Here is a 25,511-nt window from a genome sequence, read left to right as displayed (position 1 = left end):
CTCCAAATGGAGGCAGTCACTGCTGGGATATTATCCAAAGTAAGAACACTACAAAAAAGAGAAAAAGGAATGTCTAAAGTATCTCCTCCCCAGAATTAAACAGGGAAAGAATCATACAATTGCATGTAGCTCAAACATAATACCCCAGTCATGTGTAACGAGTCCAGACCAAGTTACGAATAGTTATCTTCTCATGTTCATGCTTAATCATTCAAATCAAAAATGAAACTGCTAATCAATGAATTAAAGGTCCTAAAAATCAGAAAACTATTCCAAAGAATCTTCTAACTTCACTCTTAACCACATTATTCCACGTTTCAACAACAAGTTGGCCTACCTTGCTGTAATGTTGAGCATACCCCTTACACTATCCATAATCTCAAATAGGTTTGTATAACATGTTCTTCCTAAAAAGATGGATCTACATAGCAAAATAAATAATGGCTAATCTCCTATTTAGCCTATTTAATTGAAAGAAATTCTATCTAGTCTGCTGTTTACCCTCGAACTGACAACACATCAAACCATATTTGAGTGACCGCCTTCGTTTTGAGGCATTCAAAACGTAAACGTAATTATACCTGGAACTTCGAGTCACTTCCAACAACAGCATCGTTCGGTGTACTTCAATAGGGCTAGGAACGTCTAAACTTTAAATGAAGATTACATATGCCAACCTCGATTTCGTAAAGATAATACAAAGCATAACAATCCTCCACAAATACAGTATCCCAAAATATCTTCTAAAAACAGTTAATAGCACAAAACATTTTCTGTAAGGGAACTGTTCCCAATATCTCCCATATTGCAAAGGAATATTAATGTGCTCTGGTGTGTTGGTTAAGATTCACCCAGTCAATGTGCATTCCTTTGATAATGTAACGTCAAAGAATGTTTGTGAAAAGTTAACCGAAGTAAAGAATGTCTCAGAGTCATAAGCACAAAATCAGTCACCTGATACAAAAACTAAACAAAAAAGGGTTAGGGGATTCAACTGTACCCATCTAAACATACACTCAATATCATTATAGATATTTGACCAACTTATTGAAACTCTCGATTATATAGAAAGTATTTCAATTTAATGGCACTGTATTTGTCTGTATCCGTCTGTGTACATATCTTATGTCACAAAAAATACTTTTAATCGATCGCATTTTATGCATCAGTCTATAAATGTTAATCTATTCTTGTGATGTATGCTATGTGTGAGGGTGTGAAAGGCCTGGCTTTTTTATTTTTATTACATAAACTGATGCAGGTAATTCAGTTTCTTAAGGAGAGGTCTGTTAACCAATCCTTCCTTGCATAAAGGTCCAGGCAAAAAGTATTGAGCATACATGTGCCTTTCCTGTACCAGTCTTCTGACATATACAGTTCCAACCCTGCAGTGTCACACAGCACGTCCAAAGGCCATATGTGCATTCCTGTCAGCTACTGGAACACAATGTTCCTTCAGGTGCAGATGTTTTCTGAATTGTCTGTGTCATTGATTCAAATGATAACGAGTCAGTAACCTAAGCTAGTCAGGTGGCATGGCAACCCTGCATGTTGTGGTCGGGTGTCTGCTAAGGTCACACAATTATACAGCTAGAGCAATTTTGATATTATACCAGTGTGATCTATGTGAGCAAGGCCCTGTTATGACAAGACTGAAGTGTATTAGTGTCTGGTGTGATTGTCTCTACAGCTGCTATGTGGAATAATAGACAGGCTTCTGCCTTTTTATCCTCCTATAGGAAGGACAACACCTTCCTCCTAGGGTCTAGTAACACCCACAGTGGATCTCCTGGCATTGGTGCTTCAAAAGAAGCACTGAAATAAAAAAACAACACTCACATCAGGGTGCTGACCACTGGAGTCCCTAAAATATTAGCAGGCATGGAATTGGGCGGTGTCAGAATAGCCAGAAGGGAGAGGTGAGCTGAGAGAGGGGTGCCACAATCAATCATGGACTCCCAAGACAAGAAGAACAATTCTCTAGACCTCTGTTGGGAATACAGTCCTTTCTAAAGTCCTTTGTCAAAGAGGTGAAGACAGAAGGGATCCAAGGCAGAGGAGAGATCTTCTCCTGAACCATCCCCAGGGAACAGTGGGGGTGATACTGCTGTGGACCAAGGTCTCTCTGCTTCCTGTTCACTAGAACCAACATCCTGTTCTCTGGAGGTGAAGGATGCGCTGAAGGTGGCAGACAACTTCCTGGAGTGGAAATTCGGAACTAAGGACTCCCTTGTCCTCAAGACCCTGGAATGTGTTTTGCAGCGACCACAGAGTCAACGAAGTGACTCCTTGCTATCCCTGATCTTTGAACAGCCTCAACATCTATTTTGCAGCATCAATGCTGTCAATGCTGCTTCAAGGTAACAGCCTGAGTCATCCTTGATATTGATGCTCAACCTCCTCCGCCTCTCTGGGTTTGCTCAGTGCTGAAGCTCACCTGTCTCTGCATCTGAGACTACTGATTCATATAGCATCCTCAACCTGACACTGCCACCTAGACACCAGCTTCTTGGGCTCCCAGCCGACGCTACTACATTGCCCCAATGCTGTGTTGAGTGAGCAGAAGCAGCCTGCCACCAAAGGCAAGTCTCTGCTTCTCCATCCCCAAAGTCACCAAGTCTTCCAGCCGTGCTAACCCAACACGCCCGCCATTCTCAGGGCCTACAACCTGCAGGTCAATGCAATTGCTAAACAGCACCACTTCATTGGGACATGTCCCTGTGGCTCCACCACTGAAAGCCTGACCTTTAAAAAGGCTCGGCCCCCATGTTACACTTTTGGGCCCTCCTGCTCTATCTTTGTTCTTTAAATATATATCCTAGAAAAGTAAAACGTTGTCAATATGATTATCTGAACACCTCTGTTTATAAACAAAGAGTGCCCCTTCATAAAAGTCTGCATTCCATGTGTTTCGTCTAAAGGGGTGTATTTTCCTAGTGTGTTCTGATTAGTTATTTGCATTTTATTGCTTGATTAAAAGGCTATATTTTCATAGAATCTTGCTTGGACATTCTTTAACTTTGGAACCATTCTACTAAAGTTGTTTGAGTTGCTACTGTTATCAGCTCACACTCCTCATGAAGATAAATAATAATTTAGCATTTATATAGCGCTACGAACCCTCAGGTATCTGAGCGCTGCTTATTATTACCCATGGTGTGTGGTGCTCATTTATCGACCTCGGAAGGATCAAATGCTGAGATTGGCCCTGCCGGGATTTGAACCTGCATCAGCAGGCTCTGCACAGATGTCAAAGTGAACGCTCTACTCACTGTGCTATCGGCCCAGCTAAGATATAGCCTGTCCTCGGCCTGCACTACCACACAAGGCGAGGGAGATATACCATGCCTGTTTCACCTTTATGATGGGGATCACTTGTAGTTTAGTAGTAGTGCGGGCTGAGTAGGCGATTTAGCCACTACTGATCCCAGTAGTCCTGCAGAGCAGTTATAATTTCATCACATTTCTTACAATAAATTGTATTGTAAGAAGGTGCAAATGGCAGTCACTTTTTAAAGTTCTAACCTAATCAATTTCTCTTACTTTCTCTTACTAAATTCTCTCCCTCTAGACCTCTGTGGCCCTCTGGTGCCAACTCTCTGTATGTAAAGCGTTTTGCTAAACAGAGGACCGGAGGGCGGTCACTTTCCTCACTTGGTTCCCTCTTATCCCCTTTCCTCTTTGTCTTGAGCAGGACTTCCTCAAATTCCAGAAGCTCCTAAAGACTTTCCTCTTCACCACCTCCTTCCCTCAGTCCCTCCTCTGCTAATCTCACAGTCGCTGCGATTTGTCACCAGGGCCCTTATGTTTCCCTTCGGGGACCTGACCTCCCATACCCAATCGGCCCAGCCTCTGCGTACCTCTCGGCACCACCAGCCTCACTCATGTAGGGTTGCACTTTCAACCCAATGCGGCTCCAGGCCGTATAGCACTTACCATATTATGCACTTCATTTGCTGCTCACCCATGAGCACAGACATTCCAGCACTTACCTCCCAACCCCCATTTCCCCTCTTCTTGCTGCACTTGCACGCTCTGAATACTCACAAGGCATAGTAGGTTTGTCTTTTATCTTCCTCTGTAATCATTGTTTTCAATCCCATGTTCCCTCCCTGTGGCTGTGTGAGCGATTTGAAACAGAATTGACTTACTATATAAGCGCATAACAAATGCACAATACATAAATAAATAAAAGAAAGCCCTGTCAGGAGAGTATACCAGACATTTCAGGTTACAAGTATATGAAACAAAGTATGTGAGAACAAGTGTTTTGCATGTGAAGAAAGGTCTGGCAGGAGAGTATACCAGGCTTTTCAAGTCACAAGTGTATGAGAATAAGTATATCAGAACTTTCAAAACACAGGTGTATGAGAATATCTATATCAGAACAAGTGGTGTGCATACAAATAAAGTCAGAGCAGGAGAGTATATCATGCATTTGCAAATCAGAAGTGTCTTCAAATCAAGCAAGCCTCCGCAGGAGAGTGCGCCAGGCAGGACCAAGTTGGACAATATATGAAATATATTGCATGAGAACATCCTGACAAAAATATAACAAGAGATAACCAAGGCGTATAAGTGAAACATATCCAAGAGTGAAAGAAACCTGGCAGGAGAGTACACCAGGCAGTCTACTACGTATCAAATTGTCAATCAAGTTACTTTGAATACTAATTTTGTTGACTTAAAGAAGTGCAAGGGACTGCTATTAAGTGAAGAGAAAGCCAGGGCGAGGGAATTGCCCCTTTGAACTGTGAACTGTATCCACCTGGATCTTTAGTGTTGGAGTTAAACATTTTTTTTTTTTAACATGTGTACAGTTTTCAATGCCAGAGACATTTCCCATTCATGTTAGAGTTGATTTTAGAACGTGAGAGTCAGATTGATAAGCCTTGAAACACTTGTGTATAGGCGCGTTACAAATGCCATATCATATCATATCATATCTCTTGCCCCGGTCCTACAATCAGCTCATACTTCATTATGTACTGAAAACAGTACATCTATTGACCCACAAACTAACTGAAGCACCAGTGACAGACTAAAGGTTGCTCTGTTGAATACTCAATTTATAGTCAAACATGCTACTGAGGTGGCAGATTTACTAATTACACAGGACTTGGATATCATTTTCCTGACAGAAACATGGCTATCCACGACCACCACTAATCATGCTGCTCTGCTAGCCAACCCACAGGGTTATAAGATCAACAGAAGTGATTGCACTCAGGGAAGAGGTGGAGCGGTTGTGTTTATCATGGAACATTTTTTAAATACCCATGCGCTTAACCTTACTACCCTGGGAAACTGAATATTCATTGATCAAACTACTTGTCGATCATAACACCACTGTTAGCATACTGGTTATATACCGACCTCCTTCTAGCTTGCCTTCCTTTGAAGAACAACTTTTGACCCTGATTGGTGGCACGTCTAGGTCTATCACTCGTACCATAATACTTGGAGATTTCAAACTCTGGGAACATAACAACACTGATCTAAATGCTGTGTCCCTCCTTAGTGCTGTTCAGGCTGTAGGGTTTGCCTAGCTCACCAAAGATCCCACACATAGAGAGGGGCATACCCCGGATTGGGTTTTAACCCACAACCTTTTAACCCAAATCCAGAACAGAACTGCCAGACTTGTCCTTGGCCTCAAGCCCTGGGATATATCTCTCCAGCTTTGAAATACCTTCATTGGCTCCCAGTGGATTCAAGGATTAAATTTAAAACCCTCTGCATTGTCCACAAGGCTTTCTGGGGCCTGGATCCAAAATACCTCCAACTATCCCTCCGTAAATACCTCCCCTCTCGAGCCCTTTGCTCCTCTACTTCTAACCCCCTCAGAGTCGATCGTTTTTCAAAGAAACGAGCTGGGGCCAGGTCACTGTCTTCAGCTGGTGCCTCCCTTTGGAATGCCTCCCGACCACCTTGAAACTTGAGGAGAACCATCTCCGGTTCCGGAAACACCTCAAGACCTTCCTCTTCGTTTCTGCCTTTACTCCTCTTCTCCCATGCTGATCTGCTTCTCTCTTGTGGTACTGTGCACATGGCCACCCTATCTCCCTGCCTCCCTCCCTCCTGCACTGCCTCCAGGCCACCCCTAGCACTGGGATCTGTATTCTGTACCAATACAGTCCACTACTCTTGTTCTGCACTTATCAGTTATACCCTATCTGACTAATCATGCACGTGCCAGTTGCTGGCTGCACTACCTTTCTCTCTACATTTATTTATTTATTTATTTCACTTCCTATTTATTCTTTTCTCTCCTATGTCCGCACTTCTACTCCCCCCTTCCACGCATTTTCCCCCTTTCCCTTTTCCTTGCACTTTCGCATTCTTACTGTCACTGGGCCTAGTAAAATCGCTATTTTGTTCTCCCCTTTTTCCCTCCCTTTGCTTGGTCACACTCTGAAACACTTGTGTATGAGCGCGATATCAATAAAATATCATATGATATCATATCAACCTTCAGACTACACCTCTTATATTCACCCTTCGTCCTTGGACGGATCATTATTTGATTTCCTTCGACCTTCTACTTCCAGCTATGTATAAAAAGGTTAGTCTGTGCACCAGGCTAGAAACAAGAGTAAGAAATAGAAATCTTAGGAGGGTATCTCTTGAGGCCTTTGCAGATCTTGCTCTTCCGCTGATATCTAATATGCTGCAAACTAAAGAGATTAATATTCTAGTTTGTGGGTTCTTAGATATTACTACCTCGCTTATTGACTTGCTGGCTCCTGTCTCCATCGACAAAGTTAAAAACTAAGTCTCAGGAAAAACTTGGTTTTCCCTTGAAGTAATAAAGTACAGAAAACCAAGAGGATCTCTGAAAGACAATGGAGAAAAAAGCCTTGCTCAGTCACCTTGGCTAAATATTGTTCTTCTGCAGCTGACTATACAAAAGCCATCCTTTCTGCTAAGAGAAAGAACTTTGAAAACAGAATACCTGAAGCAAAATCTGATAAAAGAGAGCAGTTTGGTATCCTAAGAGAGTTGGAGAGTAAAAAGGACGCTGGCCCTGTAGGACACAAAAGCAAAACTTGGTGTACCAAGATTCAAGATGGAAACTCAGATCTCACCAGTCTACTATCAAGACTCATTGACAAGACCTATAAAAATCTGTTAGTCTCTTCCCAAATGTTGATAAGGCATTGATTAACAAGTCGGCCATAACCCATGAATTTTGCTTAAATCAACTTACATAAGATAATGTCATTGGTATCGTAAATGGACTGCTGGAGATGCCTGCCCGGAGACCATTATTAAAAATTCCATACACTGTCTCGCGCCCCTAATCATTAACATTGTTAATCCATCCTTCCTCACTTCGGATGTTCCATAATGTTTAAAAGAAGTCTGCATCACACCTATATTGAAGAAAGAAGTCCTTGATCTGAAATTTGTAGCTAATTATCACCCTATCACTAGTGTTCCTTTTTTATTAAAAATCTTTGAAGGGGCGGCTTACCAGCAACTACAGGACACATTGATAGGCATTGCCTATTAGGAGCACGTCAGTTAGGTTTCCGTGCAATGCACGGTACCAAGACTGCAATGTTCGATTTACGAGCGAATTTTGCTGAGATTGTGGACAGAGGTAGGGTTGCTTTACTCATGCTACTTGACCATCTCTACAGCTTTTGATTTGGTCGACCATTCACTGCTGCTTGAGAGGTTAGGGAAGATCATGAACTGCTCTAAGTCTACCATCTCACGAATGGCATCTTTTCTTGGCCCCTGATCTGCCAGAATTCCTAGCAGAAGATTTCAATTCCCCCCACCCCCTGAGCTCCTGTCTGTGGCATCCACCAGGATGCTTGTCTCTAGCCTACCCTGTTCAATGTATACACACAGCCTCATTTCGACCTGCTGGATGGCGTTGGCATTAAATATATCAACTATGCCAATGACACTGACACTTTGAGCTGACAGGGAACTACGACTCAGACGTGGCTACTGTTAACAAGGCATATGACTTGATCCAGAGCTGGATGATCGTCATCTCATTGGCTCTTAATAATGACAAAACTAAGCTGATGATCGGGGGCACGGATCAATTTGTACAAAAAGTTGTGGCAAAGTACAGGGCCTTTAACATCTCAAACTGTACCATTCAGGTTAGTCCCTTCGTGAAGACCCGAGGGGGTCTTTATGGACTCAGGAGTCAACATGAAGAAGCATGTTATGCATGTAAGAGCTTTGTGTGCCTATGTTAACAAACTGATTAGACAAATTAAGGCCTACCTGTCAACTGGCAATCTTTCATCAGTGGCCTTTATGCTAGTCAACACCTAAATCGATTTTTGTAACAGCCTACTGGCTGGTACCTCTAAAAACAATCTGAAAATTCTCCAGGTAGCCCAGAACAGGGCATTGGGAGCAGTGTGTGGGTTGGGCAGAAGTGATCATATCACTGAAGCAAGGAGATCCTTGCATTGACTGCCAGTGCACCACCGAATATCCCACAAAATTATTTCTCTCACCCATAAGTGCATGTCTGGCAAGGCACCAGATTACTTGGTTGAAACAACTGCATAGGGTCCCTGTTATGCAACCTCTACATTCCAATGTATCCACAAAGTTAGCAACCCCGAGATATAAGATACAAATATTTGGAGGCACGAGTTTCAATGTGTGCACACCAGGCTTATGAAACTCTCTTCCACACAGCATATGCAATATCTCATGTTTTACCAGTATTAAGAAAGCCGTAAAGGCCCACATTTTTAATTCAAAGGATTAGGCTACTATGGGCCTCATTACACGGATGGCGGTAAGGGTTTACCGGTACTGGTATTTTACCGGTACCCTTAAATCCTTACTGCCTTACTACGAGGTCCCTTTGTGGGTTGGGGAATTTAACGCCTGCTTTTTGCAGGCGTTAAAAACCAACCCGCAAAGGGACCCAGAGAGCTAATTACGGTACCGCAATGTGCGGTACCGTAATTAGCACCTTCCCCATTCCCATTGAGCCCTATGGGCCAAAAATGGGAATGGGGAAGGGCAATGGTGGAAGGGGGAATTACCGCCCCGCCAACCTTGGAATGGGGCGGTAATTCCGGTATTTTACCGGCATGAACCAGGGCGCTATAGCGCCATGGTTCTCCGCCATCCGTGTAATGAGGCCCTTTGTCTCTTGGTATGATGATGATGTCTGGCTCCTAATCTGGTATTTACTATCATGTTTGTCTGTGGCTTGTCTATACTTTGTGCACATTGAGGCCTATGGGCGTGATGCGCAGAGTGAGAAATTAATATTAATAATAAGAAGAAGAATAGTACTTTGGACAAAGGGTCGATTGTTTTGGACACCCTGACAAAGGAATGACCCATTAGGTTTGTTTTGATATGGAAAATATCTCTTAGCGCAGGGACAGAGAGGCGTTCTCCAGGTTCTATGTTCTTAGATTGGCAGGTGTTTTTTTGCAGAATGTTTTGCCAAATATGTTGAGCTGAAAAAACTCATCAACTTTTGTACATTTTATTTGGGGGTTCCCCCCAAACCTCCCCTTCCCTATTACCTAGTCCCTATTCCCCACACACCCTACCCCGTATGTCCTCTTACCCTCCTACACCCCCCCCCCCCATATTTTTCAATGGGTTTTCTCGGCCGAAAAAGTTCTGCAAAAAATTCAGCAAAAAAAAGCCTGGCGATTTAACAACATTGTACCGTTTTCCAACCCCCGCCCCCTTTTGATTAATATCAATCTATGGCCAAAACCGGCTGTGTCTGAGTTTCATTCCTGACCCTTCACAGTATGCTCACTATATGCACAGTAGCAAAGGACATTTTATAGTTCAAGAAGAAATACATTTGGTGCCCCTGCATTTATCTGTTCATTCATGTCATCTGTTAATGTGATCTAAAGACGCTGATGTTTAGCGCCAGCTCTTATATGCTGCTGAACCTTTTTTCTGAATTAACTGCATGAAAACTGAGAATAAAATTAAGCATTGAGACAGAAGTATCTACAACACATTTATGCATCAAGGTTCGAAGAGGCGCATAAACAAACGGAAAACACATGTTGGCTGGGAAATGCATAATTTACAATAAACAACGCTCACTAAACATAAAAAGAAAAAACAAGTTTTGTGACCAAAGAGAAAAGAATATATTTCATTTGGAAAAAATGTGAAATAATTAATTTACAATTGTTTGGATACTAACCCAATGTAAATAACAATCAACAAACAATACAGAAGCCGAAGCATTTGTTTCCCCAATTGAATCACGTGACACACTATCAATTATGTGGTTGTCCAATGAGCAACTTTAATTTTTCAATTCAATGTATAAATGGCCTCCGACCCATAGACAGCTCAAAGCTATCATACTAATATAGATTAACAGTGGGACGTACTTCCGTTGACACATTATCCATTGCAAGACATTAACCACACCTTCAAAAAACTGATCCTACTTGAAACTGTACTCTAAACATCAGAACCTGAATCATCGAGACAGAGGAAAGAAAACACAATGTAAAGATTGACGTTAGCCCGCTGATGCTATTGTATGCTGTTGCGAGCCAGAAGAAAGACCAGGGCACATGTTTGACTGTAGTTTTTATTTAAATTAAAAGAAAACGCCTCACTGACCCTATAACTAGAGTTCCCATCCTAACCAAACTAAACTATGGTGCTTGTCTATGGTCCAAAATGAAAATAGTCCTCAGTCCAAACCTACCCACTAAACTAGCCCAACTCCTTAGCAAAAGCATAAAAGAAATAGGTTGAGTGCCCTGCACTCTCGGTTCTTCACAAAGATATCTCCGGCTGTCCCCGGAATCCCTCCTGGGTCTTGATCCAATGGTTATAAGTAAACAAAGGTTCCAATCAAAGAAAATAGTTAATGTCAGTCTATCAAAAGGGCCTCAAATTTCCCAGAAGTTCAAAAAAATCTCAAGTTCTTGCAAAAACAAAATGCCCAAACGTCTTTAGATGGAGGGCTATTTCCCTGATTCCTTTCCACCAACTTGGTCGATCTCTCCACACTTCGACCAACCTTTGGGTCCCTATGTACTCTCGTAACATATGCTATTCACTCTGCTTATTGTGCCCTACTAGTTCCTTTCGGGTCCCCTGACCCAATATCTTACATGGTTCATAAGGGTTCCTGCTTCTGCTTCACTTAGTTTTCTAGGGTAACCGTGACCCTTCTCGAGGTTTATGCTTCTTGCATTTCTCGGGCTGCCTTAACCCTTGTCTTGTTCTCTCTCTTGTCTCAGGTCCCTGTAACCCTTGGATGGGGCTAGGGTAGACCTTCCCTCTTCCCCGCTAATTCTCTCTTCTCTTCTCCACCTTCCGACCTCGGCAACCCAAGTAACTGCTTTGCTGCGGTGCTTGCTCCAGTGAGGGTCTGTCTTGTAAGTGATGGCAGCGTTCTCCACGGCTTTCCTTCTGTATGTTAGTGGTCACCTCATTCCGCTCATCTGAACACTCTCTATCTCTCTTCCATTGGCTCTCTGTCTGGGAGAGGAGGACCCAGTCATCCCCTCAACCCTGGACTCGGCGCCTGTTTGTGGGCTATGGGCCCACCACGTCCTGTACGTGGTCATGCCTCCAGGTCCGGTTCACTCTGCTTGGCCTCGGCTTCTCTGGCTTTGTGCACTTCCTCAAATGGTGTACGGCATCTCGCTCTGACGTCCGCCTCATTCCACGCTGCAGCTGGGATTGCTGGTATGCACTGCTCCTCACCTTGCTGACGTTCTCACATCTGAGACTCACCTCAGCATTGGGTTTCTCCTCCTCCATTCAAGAATTGTTGGCCCTTTATTCTTGCTCCGATATTCAGAAGAAGAGTATTGTTCACCACATGTGGAAAGTTCAGCATTCCCTTGAGCCAAACACATAGATGTATTGTCAGTGTTTCTTACTCCTTTGTAGGCAGATACTACCTGGTGTATAGGGAGTTCCCCATGGGAATGGTAGTCTTTGTCCCCTTAATTGGAGTCACTCACAGTGAGGTCCCGCTTTCCCAAACCCGTAGGGAGGGTTTTGGTTAGAGGACTCATCTCCCTAGCTTCAAAGAGGGTGACTGGGAAGAATGGACAGAGTCTCCAGATTTGTCACAATGGCCAGCAATTAAACAACATGTGCTTGAGAATGGAGCAGCAACCCTGGAACCGGAATAAACAGTACGCTTGTATATTAGAAGCATTCAGCAGGTAGCATGCCCAGGGGAAAGCATAATATGTGTAGCAAATTTATGCTGAATGACAGTGAAATGATGGGGAAATCAGAAGGTCAGTTAATAACAATTGGACTAGAACCAACGCCACATTTCAATCTGAGAGAGAACCTAAAGATCCTATTTGCAAATAAAATATTGATTCTTGATCACCAGTGTCTGCGGGTCTTTGAGGTCTAGATACTCAATGTGTTAGAGCCCCTGTTACGCAACTACGTGCAGACACTGCTGAGAAAATCCTAGATATATGGCGCCCAGCCAATTTAGGAACTGAGCAACTGTAGACATTTGAAGTAAGCACATTTCTCCCATTGTTTCATTTAGAGAGCAGCTCTATTCCATGGGAACAACTGTCTACTTGGGAATAAACCCACCAGCGAGAGAATAAAAGCCTAATACCCGGCTTACCCTTTTAATGGGCTACTTGCATTATACCACTGTATCCTTGGCCGAGATTTAGGATCGGTCAGAGACAGATTGACTTATCACTAAGAATAGGGAGGTCCAGCAATTGCTATCCGCTACATTGCTATCCCACAGTCTCGGGTGGATAGCTCAGCGGCAACACACTCGCTTTCGAAGCAAGACGACACGCAGGAACAGGTTTGATGCCCGGGTCCACGCTTAAAAACCTCTGGGCATTAAGCGCGTTATAAATAACCTATCATATCATACCTATCATATCACATGATGCACTTGGATGTCCATCAGAGAACACCCTGCTGCATGTGAGAACTGGGAGTTAAACTATCAAGTGCACCTCGGAGTTTGATAGAAGAAGCACAACTGGAAGACAATAAGATTATTATTATTTCATGAGCATCTCTCTGAATTATTGATGGTGAGAAATATATTATATACGGGCCTGCCCAGATAAAGAACTACCTATATTTCCTGTGGGCATTATTCCAGGAGGTCCACATAATCTATCAAATCTGTCATACATACCACCAGTTGAAAGAAAACAAAGCAAGTGGCAAGGCCCAAAGATAGAGGCTGGGGGCTAGCTGTTATAAACAGAACCCCATGACCAGAAGGTGGTATTACATCTTCTATTACAGATATGAGGACCTGATAACTTGCTGAGGGGGAAAGGACATAGGACTCATCAACTAATCAGCCTTATAAATATACATGCCTACCAGGTGCCAGGAGCAAATATGCATTGCCTTCTCTTAATTACATATGTCAGCAATAGGGGAGGATCAATATGTGTGCTTCACCCCCTCAGAGGTGATAGTGATAGTGATAGTGATAGTGAAGGTCTCTGTAAGAAAATGACATGGATGTTGAAGGCTCTGGACTCTAACCCTCCATAAGATGAAGTGAGGAAGTGGGAAATAGTGTCCAAGAGAATGATTATTTCACACAACAGTAATATGTCAAGACATGTAAATCATTCATATTTAAAAATACTTCCAGGGCCATTGCTGACCTGGATCCAATGAGGTACCATACTGGGGTCAACAATTTCTATAGGGTACTTAATGCCTATTTCGTTTTGTAGCATTAAAATAAAATAGGTCACCATATAATTGTATTAATCGCAAATGGAAAAGGACCAAATAGGGCCTGCAACAGTAATCCATTATAACGAGCAGGTGTGTCCCTTCACTTCCTAATGCTAACTCCTACATTGCCTAGTGTATAAATAATTCCCATGGCTAAAGAGAAATTCAAGGCATCTAACAATAAATATATTATTGATGCCACACCCCGGAACTTATAACTTATATCAATGGATCTGGATCTACGGGATGGGGGCAGGCCTGGACCTGCCAGGTTTAGAAACTGAAAGCATGACTTGCCCCGGAGGATCTATTTGTGGATGCATTTGTTCACTGAATCAACAATCTTCCTTTTAATTCTCCTCTGGACCAAATGTATGATATACCCTAAGTTCGCAACTATGAAAAGAAAATAGGAAGAGTAGGAGCAGGGTCAGAATTTTCTCTGTGGGGTCAGTGTGCCTAACTGTGATGGACCACAAGTTGCAAATTGTGACATGGCATTCAACTCTGTTCACAGCATAATAGGTAGTAATTCTTTCCAAGCTACATCAGCCAGGGGAAAGGGCTCGCCACCAACCTCCCTGGGACATCAAGCAGAGCCAGAAATACATGTGGTGTGCTTTATTGCCAGGGAAACAATAAAGACTGAGAAGGCACATTTTGTCAGTTAGATGCAGACTCTTCCAATAGGCCATGTGTACTATTAACAGTATCCACTCTACACACCTACAGAAGTCATCAAATCTATGCAAAGTGCATAGTGTTCCCACATATTTTCCTAGGGCCGCTTGATGTCTGGTATTTGTAGTGACTAAGTTTCCCTTGGACCCTGAGTAGAATGCATGGAATGTTGGAGTGAGTGACAGAGAATGCAGCCTGAGAGAATGTTGATGTATGAGTGGTGATCTGTGAGAGTCAGTTGGAGATGTAGACCCCTGAGAGAGGATGCCGGTGCATGTTGCCCTTAACCTATGTGTACCTGACCTTATGTACCTGATGTAATGTACAGAGATATTATTAAAGGAGTCACTGGTACATCCCAGGATGTCAGAGTCATATTTGTCCAGAACCCATCTTTACAGTATGCTTTTATTTTTACTGTATTTTCTTACTGTATCCATTTTTTGTTGATTGTTGTGCCACTTTTTTGTTTATCTTGTTGATAGGTGCATAATGCCTAGATGCGACGGAAATGTTTCTGCCTATGTATTTTGATGTTGTTTGTAGATTTTTCACCCGGCAGTCCAAAATGCGTTGGCCATGCGATCTGGCCCTCAAACACTTATGTTAAAAGGCGCAAAATCAATAAAGATGGTGTAACATTGACATAGCGATTTTAGGACCTTGCTTTATATTTGGTCAAATATGCAGTAGTCTTAACTACTAGGGTGTAGCCAGTCTGGTGGAGATACCCCCAAGTTTATTTTATATCTGTTCCCTGTATTCAGGATGCAATTACAGGTTCTGGTGATCACCAAATACCTCTTATTTAGCAATTAAAAGAATGTGTATTGAATTTACAGGTGGTGCCCACCTTCCCCCATTTCCTTATAGATTCTGCTGCTCCTCTGGCACTTGTGACCAGTGGTGGGGTGATTGGAGACGTCTATGTGTCTAGAGTTAAAAAACCTTTTTAAAAGTAAATCTAATCAAAATAAGAGCAGTACAAAATAAATGTTATGCGATACAGTGCAAAGACTGCTCTCCCTTTAATGTATCGCCAACCAAATAAATAGCACCACAAAAATAGGTTATATTGTCGGGCATCTAGAGGGACAAAAGAGGGCTGGGCAGCAGCAATGTTCTTTTGATCTTCAACTAATATTTTTAGGGAAATCTAAGACTTAAGTGTCATGTTTTACTAATCAAATTCCTTCCGCTTTATACTATTTTCTGCAGTGTCCCAAGATATGCAATTCACAATATAAAAGTACCTAAAACATTTTTTTTTCTTTGCATGAGTTCGGGGGCAAACTGCAGGAACTAAGTCGCATGTTCGCCGGCAACAAACATTTACTGGAATGCAATGAACAAGTCAGAGTTACATGGCAGATTGCCGAATTGCTCATTCTGATGAAAATGTCTGAACACGCTATTTTCACCAACCTATTTTTGACATTTATTTTTAATTTGTATTTTATCGGAGTGCCATCTAAGAAACACAAGTGGCGGGACTGCCCAACCCTCTAGTTCACTGTAGGAATTCAAAGTAGCAAATTCCTCTGGGGTACTATTACCCATATTGTTACACAACATACACAGCACTGTCTCCTTAAAATATAATGAACATTTATTTATTTAATAAAATCTACAATAATCCAATAAATAATCAAAACAGTCGTAATTCATGAAGTGCATGGGTTAGCAAGTGCTTAACTCACATATCATTGACACAATTTTATAAAAGGTATGGCTAATCGCCTCTGAATTATCTCAATACAAAAGAAGAAGTAGTGTGTCTATTTTGGTCACCTGCCAGCTCTATATACAGGTACAGAGTCACTCTTTCTGCATCCAAACAGTGAAGGCGCGTAACAATGTTTTATAATGTCATCTTCACATATATGATGGCGACACACTGTTTCGGCCCTTCTATGTTAGTACTAAGGATTCTTCCTTCCCACCATCTCAGTTTGACACAGAGGCCTTCATCAGAACATGATCCGTTTTTTAGCACATACACTGAATCCTTCCCCAATAATGCGATGTTCTTGCAAAGTAAAAATATTCCAACTTATATAAATAGCTTACCTCTCCGATTTACTGGGTCCTTGGCTACATACGCTACATAATCAGTTGTATCCTGAGGGATGATAAAGAAAACAAAGCTTGTCATTTGCCTATTTAGTCTTCTGTCTAATGACAAAAATGCATTTCCATTTAAATGTTGTATCCCTGGAAGTAACACAGACATACACATTCCATTTGATGTCAGATCTGAGGCAAATTTATAGTAATTTGTTGGTTACCACCAAGGCAAAATGTTATAAAAATGAAAACAACATGAGTGATGCTTTCATGCAACCTTTGGTGGGAAAGGTTTGCCTTCCTTCTGCTTTTTCATGCAGTGATGGAATACATTTATACTGGAAATAGTTAAGTTGAGATTGTGAAGAGGAGGACACACAGAATGGAAATAATACATTGCTCCAATCATTTTCTGGATTTGGCAGCTCCAACCAGCAATAACTCATCAAGATAATTACATACAGACTGCGTGTTCATCACCATAAAACTCCCCAGCCAAAAATCCTGGGTGCTGATGGCAGACGGTGGGAATTCATTTTTGGAAAATGATTTGTGCTTTGAGATAAACCACATGAGAGTGCAAAAAGTAGTTACTATATATATATCTTTATTGTGGGTAGAAATAATTGGAGTTGCATTTCTTGTTTAACCCGGGGACAGGATCCAACATGCAACATATATTTAGTTGTATTTGTTGTCTCTTTGATTTTCAGGCCCCAGGCAATATTATCCCCCAACCCATCATTTCATCCTATCGTGTGTTCAACTTTTCTGTGAAGGAACCTTGCCTCATGTGTCGTGGTTCAGATGGGTAAGGGGGATTAGACTTCTCTCTATGGTGTGCAGTATATGATTGGTCCTTGTTGATGTCGCAAGGGGCAGTGCTGTGGTCTTTTTTGACTGATGGATAATATGTGGGCAAGGCTTTTTGCATAGATCAAACTTGCCAGGTGATTCCACTTTTGGCAGCTGATGAAAGTGAGGCAAGGTTGTGTAAATTGAGCTGCTGGCAGTTACATAGTTTAGAGCTGGGGTTACATGGGTTATACCAGGGGTTACCTGGTTTGGTTGGGTTCGGAGGCGGGGATTTGGAAACAGGTACCCTGGTTTGGCAGTGGACTGCATCTCCTCCTACCTCATTCTTTGCTGTGTGTAGTGGTGCAGAGCTTTCTGCAGGGTGCTGTTTCGAGACTATTGATTTGTTTAGTGGCGTTGGCTTACAGGCAACCAGGTCCAAAACCATGTGGTAAATCACCCTAACAAAATATGGGAAGTAAGAAACTAGGTAGAAATATTTGACTGTACTGGTCTCTGGGTTGCAACGTCAATTGTAAGGAAGGCAAACACTATGCAAACGCTTTGAAATGTTGATGACCTTGATGAGAAGGGCTATATTTCCATCTGTCAATGCAGGTGAACAACTATTACATAATAAAGACAATGGGATCATTTATTTGGTTACATGCTGGCAGGCTCAGTTTCATTGGCCTATTCCCAGTATGGGTGATTGGAGAGGAGCAGGGCGTCTACATTTCCACTTTCTTCATAGCTGTGCCAAAGCTCTACAAAGCCTTTTCTTCTCCCACCTGTACTGATATGAGGTTCGTAGAAATACATGCCAATGTTAGGGGCGGTCACGCAATCCCTATTTCGGTTTGGACTGGAAACTACCCTTTATCTATGTGCTCCTGGTTTTGCACGAGAGGGAACTTTCTCACCACTATTGGCCGAGGCTTCAGGCACCATCAAACAGAAAACACATCGCTATTTTAGCAATGCACTACATGGGCAGGGGGCAGCTACCTCATAATGGACAGCAGGGGGGAAAGAACCCACAGTCAGAAACCCACTTCCAGAGCGCTGGCCCACAATGCGCTGGTTACCATACACAATACTCCACTGACAGCCCACCTTAGCACAATTTGGCCACAGTAAAAAGCTCACAGAGCCATTACAGAGCACCCTCCTGCCCCCACTCCATCCTTTGCCTGCTAGCAACCAACTACAGGGAATCCATGTCTAAGGCACATCAATCAAGACCCCTAACACTGCATTGTTGGATACCAGAACTGTGCAGCAACTGCACCTTTGGACAATTATACAGCACTGCATAGTCACGAGTCAGACGGATCTCATATACTCAAGGTTGTGCCAAAACGCTAGATCTCCTCTGGCAAATGGAAGAAAAAGCAATGCCTCATAACTTAAGTCCTGCAGTTTCGGAGCCAAAAGGGGATGGGGGTGACTTGGTGTTCCTCTGTGTTTCTTGATCCGTGCCTTGGAAAAATATGCTGTTGCTTTGTCAAGCACTGTAACATGTCTTGGACTGTGGCCTGTCGACTTGAGATGTTGAATCGTGGGAGTATTTCAACTAAAGTGACAGGTGACATCGCACCTAGCAAGCATTGCTTCCTGGATGTTCCAGGCTCTTAACTACCAGATAACTGATTAACCCCATTGCTCCACCAATCAAGGAAGAAGGCCAATGGAGACGAATGGGAGTGGGGAGCAGAGAAAGCAGTTGGGAGGAGAGGAGGAGAGGAAAAGCTAGAAAGGAGCAAGAGACAAGAGGAAAGGAGATAGAACATAGCAGGGAAAGAGGGAAAGTCCACAGAGAATCCACCCTTAGCCTAATTTTACAGCGTTGAAGGCAGTCTATGGGATAGATGGACATCAAGGACAGAGAACCTAAGCAGGTACAGTCGGGGGTTACCCACGCATCGATGCATATCATTGCCCATCCCCGAAGAAGGGTTCCCCAGAAGTTCAGTGTATAAATTGAACAACATCAATGACATGGTTGACCCCCCAGGGTACTCCACAGGGCACTGGGAAACGGGCAGACTCACAGTCCCCATGGGCACTAGCAGTAATTGAAAAGCCACAGAAGGAGGCAACCAGGCCAATAGTGAAAGATTATTATGGAGAATCTCATGGTCCATCGTATCCATCACCACTAAGAGGTCCAGAAGCTCAGAGAGACAGCGCACCATCATACAGATGATGTCAACCAGAACCTACAGTGTGGCCTAGCAGCCAAGGATTTATGTTTATACACAGAGTGATAGGAAACTAGGACCTAAGTATTCGACACACAAGGGCCTTAAGTAACAGAAGTCATTCCCATCTCTTTGTCAAAAGACAAATGTGTGACATAGCTTCCAGAAAAATCTGCAGTGGTTACATAACCAGTTTTCAAGGAGTCCGCAAAGTCTCGGGGAGGGGAAACGTGTTGATCAATAAGGCACAGCAATAAGCAAATAATGAAACATTCTTTTTCACATCATACTATTTTGTATTCTGAATCGTGATCTGTGAAGCACGTGGTCTGCATCTTTTATAATGTATGCACAAGAAAGGCGTCATGCCTTGTCACTTAAAAAAAGGATAAGATTCAGTTGAGGTTAGAAGGGGTTGCTGTAAACCAAGAAACGTGATGATCAGTAGATGACAGAGATCGTGGACACGGATCCATGGTACTTTTATTCCTCAGGCGTGGCCTATTGCCTGTTCCCTTGTTTGGTCTCATTGATTAGTCTATCACTCCTCTATAATGTGTCTGCTCTGCATGGTTTACATTCATCTCCTCTTACAATTCTCCACATTACAAAACTCTTGCTACCATTTTCCATCGCATGGAATTTCGTTTCCTTTGTACTTTTTTTTAAATGCATACAAGGTGTTTCTCTCCTTTTCTTAGCATCTCTGATTACTCTTTAAGTTCTTGGCAGCTACCTTCATTATGCGTCCCAGATGCTCCTGCTCACTTGCTCCTGTCCTGTACTACTTGTCATTATTTACTCTATTTTTGCCCTTTTTCTCTGATGAGCTCCGCCGCTCGGTTTCATACCGGTCAAAACTAATCATCTGTGACCCGCTTTCCAAGGTGGCTTTAACGAATCCTGCAAACACTTCCGAAACCAAATTTTTAAAAACAAATTGAAAAATCTGAGAAATTCTATTGCTAACAATGTGATTTTTCCACTCTCTTAGTGTTATGGCCTAACCCTTCCATTTTCACCCACGCAACATAACAATTGTGTGTCTCCTGAAATTTTAGCTCCAAATTGTAGATGGTCAGTGGGAGAATGTGAAACTTGTAACAAGGACTTACCGGGTCACCTCCGGAGGCGAACGAAATCGACTGCATGTGGTGGTTTGCTATTATCTGTTCAGTTTAAAAAAACAGAGAGGAAAACAGCCATAATAAATTACATATTTGTGATCATTTTCAGCAAATTTGCATTGTCAGTATAATACGCTTCTTTCTATTCTTTTTGATTTCTTTTGTATTACGCTAGCCTGCTATGCAGAACATTGTGCTTTATGGTGACACCCTGACCTTACTCCAAACAGTGCCGGTCGTGGCACAACTGCCCCATTTTGAGACTCAAATTACCATGCCTGAATACTGTGGTTCTGATCATATTTGTTCGCTACACCTGTAACCCAACAACATAAACACATTGCTATGAATAATCCATATTTCTTCCGTTGGAGCTTTCTCATATTTCATTTGTTTGAACTTTCTTTTACCACATCTCTCTGGCGACCAACCATCGAACAAGGGCCAACTGTAACTTCTCAACCTCATTTCCTGACGATATATTCACCTATTTAGACTTTTCACTGACATTTATTTTGAAAATCCACAGAAGAATACACAACAAATACAAGAAAAATGCAATCCCTATTTTATTGATGAATTTTGCAGAGAGCAAAGTGAAGGAAAAGAAAAAGAATCATCTTTAGAAATTCCAAGTCGAAGAAGTACTATGGTATAAATCCTATCAATAGTAACATTAATGTAAGGGTATCCCTGTGCTCTTTGACACCTACCTTTCATTCTGCCAACCGAAGCCCAAGGTTAACCACAACCACAACACTAAAACTCTTAATCTTGGTCTCATAAATGTTCGTTCAACGGTAATACCAAAACTCTTAACCTTGGTATCATAAATGTTCGCTCAAGGGCAACACCACAACACTAAAACTCTTAATCTTAGTCTCATAAATGTTCGCTGAAGGGCAACACCACAACACTAAAACTCTTAATCTTGGTCTCATACATGTTCGTTCAACGGTAACACCACAACACTAAAACTCTTAATCTTAGTCCCATAAATGTTCACTCAACGGTAACAGCACAACACTAAAACTCTTAATCTTGGTCTCATAAATGTTCGCTCAAGGGTAACACCACAACACTAAAAGTCTTAATCTTAGTCCCATAAATGTTCGCTCAAAGGTAACACCACAACACTAAAACTCTTAATCTTGGTCTCATAAATGTTTGCTCAACGGTAACACCAGAACACTAAAACTCTTAATATTAGTCCCATAAATGTTCACACAAGGGTAACACCACAGCACTAAAATTCTTAATCTTAGTAGTCCCATAAATGTTTGGTCAAGGGTAACACCACAACACTAAAACTCTTAATCTTAGTTCCATAAATGTTCACTCAACGGTAACACCACAACACTAAAACTCTTAATCTTGGTCTCATAAATGTTCGTTCAACGGTAACACCACAACACTAAAACTCTTAATCTTGGTCTCATAAATGTTCGCTCAAGGGTAACACCACAACACTAAAACTCTTAATATTAGTCCCATAAATGTTCGCACAAGGGTAACACCACAGCACTAAAACTCTTAATCTTAGTAGTCCCATAAATGTTCGCACAAGGGTAACACCACAGCACTAAAACTCTTAATCTTAGTAGTCCCATAAATGTTTGGTCAAGGGTAACACCACAACACTAAAACTCTTAATCTTGGTTTCATAAATGTTCGCCCAGCAATATAAAATGTCTCTGACAGTAACTTGCATAGAAAACCATAATATCGACTCTTTGGTAGTGGCCAATGCAGGGTTTACAGATAATTTACCCAGCTTCCTCGATGTAATCCTTCCCATACCTTAGACAATCTTTCAAACGCAAATGTACTTCTAAAGTCTGGGCTGAGGTAGCCTTCTTAGAATCAGAGACTATACCCTGCACATACAAATAATATTATTTTGGTGATGTAAATAACGCTTCATGACATATTCATAAAGTTTCTAAGTGTTGTAAATCCATTTTTATTACCAAGATGTGATACTCAGTTTATCGGCCAGGAAGCGTGAAGGGCTGTGTCAACAACCAGAGTATCCAATTTAGGACATAAGGAATTTTCATCTTTCTAAGATGAGCGCATTGCGCTTGAGCCATCCACCCTCTTACATCTACCAGTCATTCTAAAACACAGTCTTTCCATAATCCTGATCACAGCCCATCACCTGCTTGGAATCATAACTTGTTTTGGTCGACTACTTAGATTTAATATTGAAGACCCACTTGGCTGCACATAACACTGATTGTGATGGGAGATCTCAACATGTGGATTAACGGCAACTCAGCACTTCCTATTTAAAATGCCAACTTTGGAGTTATGAATTGGGCACAGAGATCAACTCACAAAGAAGGCCAAACCCTGCATTAACGTTACTTCTTATTACAGGTCTGTCCCCTTTTTTTCATTCTTCATGTTTCCTGCTTCTGTGCTGGTCCTGTTTCTCTCCCTCCACAGTCTGCTGCACTTATTTTACTTGGCATGGCGTGTTCCCCAAGTGCCCTACATATGAGGCTCATCCTTCCGCTGCTACATGGCCCTCACATTACTATTGCTGCGTGCTACATACCTTACCCTTTTGATTGTTACCTTTCTCACTCGTTCTCTCAGCTACTTGTGCATTCTTTGCCTCCACCTTCTGTGTTCCTTCAGCTGTCTGTTACTTGCTCTGTGTTTTTCCTCTGCTTCAAATGTGTTTGGGCAACATAAACTCTCACCCAAGTTGTATCCTGGGAATCTGCAGGAAGCGCTAGAGTTAAGCAGCCTAGAGATCCCCACCAATTAAGCACCAGTCCACTATTGAAGAATAGGAGGGAGGGGCAACTTTGACTGTGTTACAGACAAATTAGTAATTACTCACTTCTGTCTCTCTATGGGTGATTCCACAAATAGCTGTGGCCTTGCTCGACAACAAAGGTCCTTCCCACCACCCAGGTCTCCCAGTCCACCTGGAGCTACGCAAAGGGGGTGTTAGTATTGTGTGGAGGGCTAGGAAAAGCACCCCTGCTCCCTTGGTCGAACGCTCGCGACAGTAGTTTACCATCTAATAATATTGACTGAAATGAATTTTGAGAGAAGATTCAAGGGTGTAATAATTGAATTCCAATCTTTACAGCCATTAGCCAATTAACCATTGACTGGTCGCTTTGCCATAGTTAGTCATCACACATTAAATGAATCATTTATTTAACTGTTGCAGAGGAAATTTGAATTTCAATTCAGAAATTCCTCCAGAGTTGGATTTTCAAACAGCAAACCAAGAGGATGACTTTCTGCATTAGCAAATATTCAATTTGACACCTTTGCATCAAAAACCAAGACATTTTGCATTTAAGCAAGTCACAACAAGTAGCAGAATATATATATATATATATATAGATTTTTTATTTATTTTTTATTTTTTTTTTTGCATTGAATATTTGCTTTGTTTCAAGCCAATGTCTTTGCAGGATAGTAAAACAGGATGTATGTAGGTCTTGAGTTTTAACACCTTATTTTAAGTTTGCATTGCAATACCTTTACATTTGAAAAAGAAAGTTTGAGAATATTTCTTTTCTCTATGCATTTAATTTGCCAATGGTATGTTTAAAGTCCTTTTCCTGCCACTGTCTGTCTGGCTCACTCATTGTCCCAACCTCCCCTCTATGCAGTATTTCATGCTTTCCCAGCAACCTGCTGTCATGCATTTTCTTCTACATGTTAATGGGGGTCAACACTTATTGACCTTCCCCTTGCAACCTTAAGAACTTTTAATTCTGATTATGTTTACTGGTTGCTGAATTCTTTTTCTCACTTTTTGTTTAAAACTTTCTTGTTTTCAAAGTTTTGTTTTCAAAGTTGAATCATTCAAACTTCAATTTTCAAACTGAACAGCAAATATCTAAACAACAATAATGAGCAATGTCTCCAATCTCCTATTGAAACTCATCACCCAGACAGTTTATATTCTTAAGAAGGAATTCCTTTACTGCAGTTCATTTCTGCTTTAATGGAAACAACAGTGTCTAGGAGGTAGGTGGGGAATATGTGTTTCTCAGTAAATCTATTTAAACACATTTGAAGAGCCTTAGAATGATGTGTTACAGTGGTCACTCAACACATCCAACCACCTCTCCCCACCCAAGTCCTTCCCTCAATGCCACTGGAAGGGATATGCAGTGGCAGTGCTAGAGGGCACCCTCTGATTTTCAGCGTCCGCCAGGCCTGTCTTCTGCTCTGACTTTCCGTAGTGGCTGTGAGAAGGAATAGGTGCTGCCGTACTGTACCTGTTTTGAATCCGGCGTCATCATGTTTAGGCTGGTGGTGGATATATTCAGAGTTATGCTCATTCCTGCAAACTGGAGGTTGCTCTTCCCCAGAATGCTCGAAAGGACTTTGCTTGGCGGCTGCAAAGGGACATGATATCAGTTTAGCATTCTGTATCCCCGAGGAGAGAAATCATCACTTTCAGAGGTTATATAATGTCATCATCAAAAGCATGCAGAGCAGCCAATAAGGAGGTAGGTGATCAGAACAATAACCTCCAATTAGTAAAAATGATTAATGGGTTTAGGTTTGGGTTTCTTTGCCGTGCAGAACATGACATAGGAGTGACTGTTAACAGATTTAGCAGAAAATGCACGAATAGATTATATTATGTAGCAGAAAGAGATATCACACAACCCGGTAAAAAAATAAATCAGGCATTGGCTGTTTCCAAGTGGAAGTGCTCTTAATCATACCCTATTGTGCTATTTAAAGAAGCATCTTCACACAAGTGTGTGGACATGCGATGTCAGGCAGAACAATTCCTTCTGTGCTTCCTTCGATCTTGCCGAACTTGAAAATGGAACCTCTCACTGATGTGAGCCAAACCTGAACCACAAATGGGCCCAACCTGGGAGCTTGTGGAGTGAACCGCCTCTACATTTGACAGGACAGGAGGGATCAA

At 42.0% G+C, this 25,511-nt stretch overlaps 1 protein-coding gene across 1 annotated transcript in view; it reads right to left on the bottom strand.

The window, feature by feature from the left end:
- The window catches only part of SHC3 (SHC adaptor protein 3), a 507,698-nt gene that overhangs the window by 184,767 nt on the left and 297,420 nt on the right, over positions 1-25,511 (bottom strand). Inside the window, exons 4-6 of the mRNA XM_069625657.1 lie at positions 24,847-24,966; positions 20,576-20,629; positions 16,465-16,516 (exon numbers count right to left, since the gene is read on the bottom strand). Of these exons, the coding sequence (XP_069481758.1) occupies positions 16,465-16,516; positions 20,576-20,629; positions 24,847-24,966 (226 nt within the window). The remainder of the gene's footprint in view (positions 1-16,464; positions 16,517-20,575; positions 20,630-24,846; positions 24,967-25,511) is intronic.

Source organism: Ambystoma mexicanum, chromosome 6p (genome assembly GCF_040938575.1).
Source record: "Ambystoma mexicanum isolate Mex_15411 chromosome 6p, UKY_AmexF1_1, whole genome shotgun sequence".
NCBI lineage: Eukaryota > Metazoa > Chordata > Amphibia > Caudata > Ambystomatidae > Ambystoma > Ambystoma mexicanum.
Note: the sequence above shows the minus strand (reverse complement) of the source record. Positions and strands in the feature narration are given on the sequence as shown.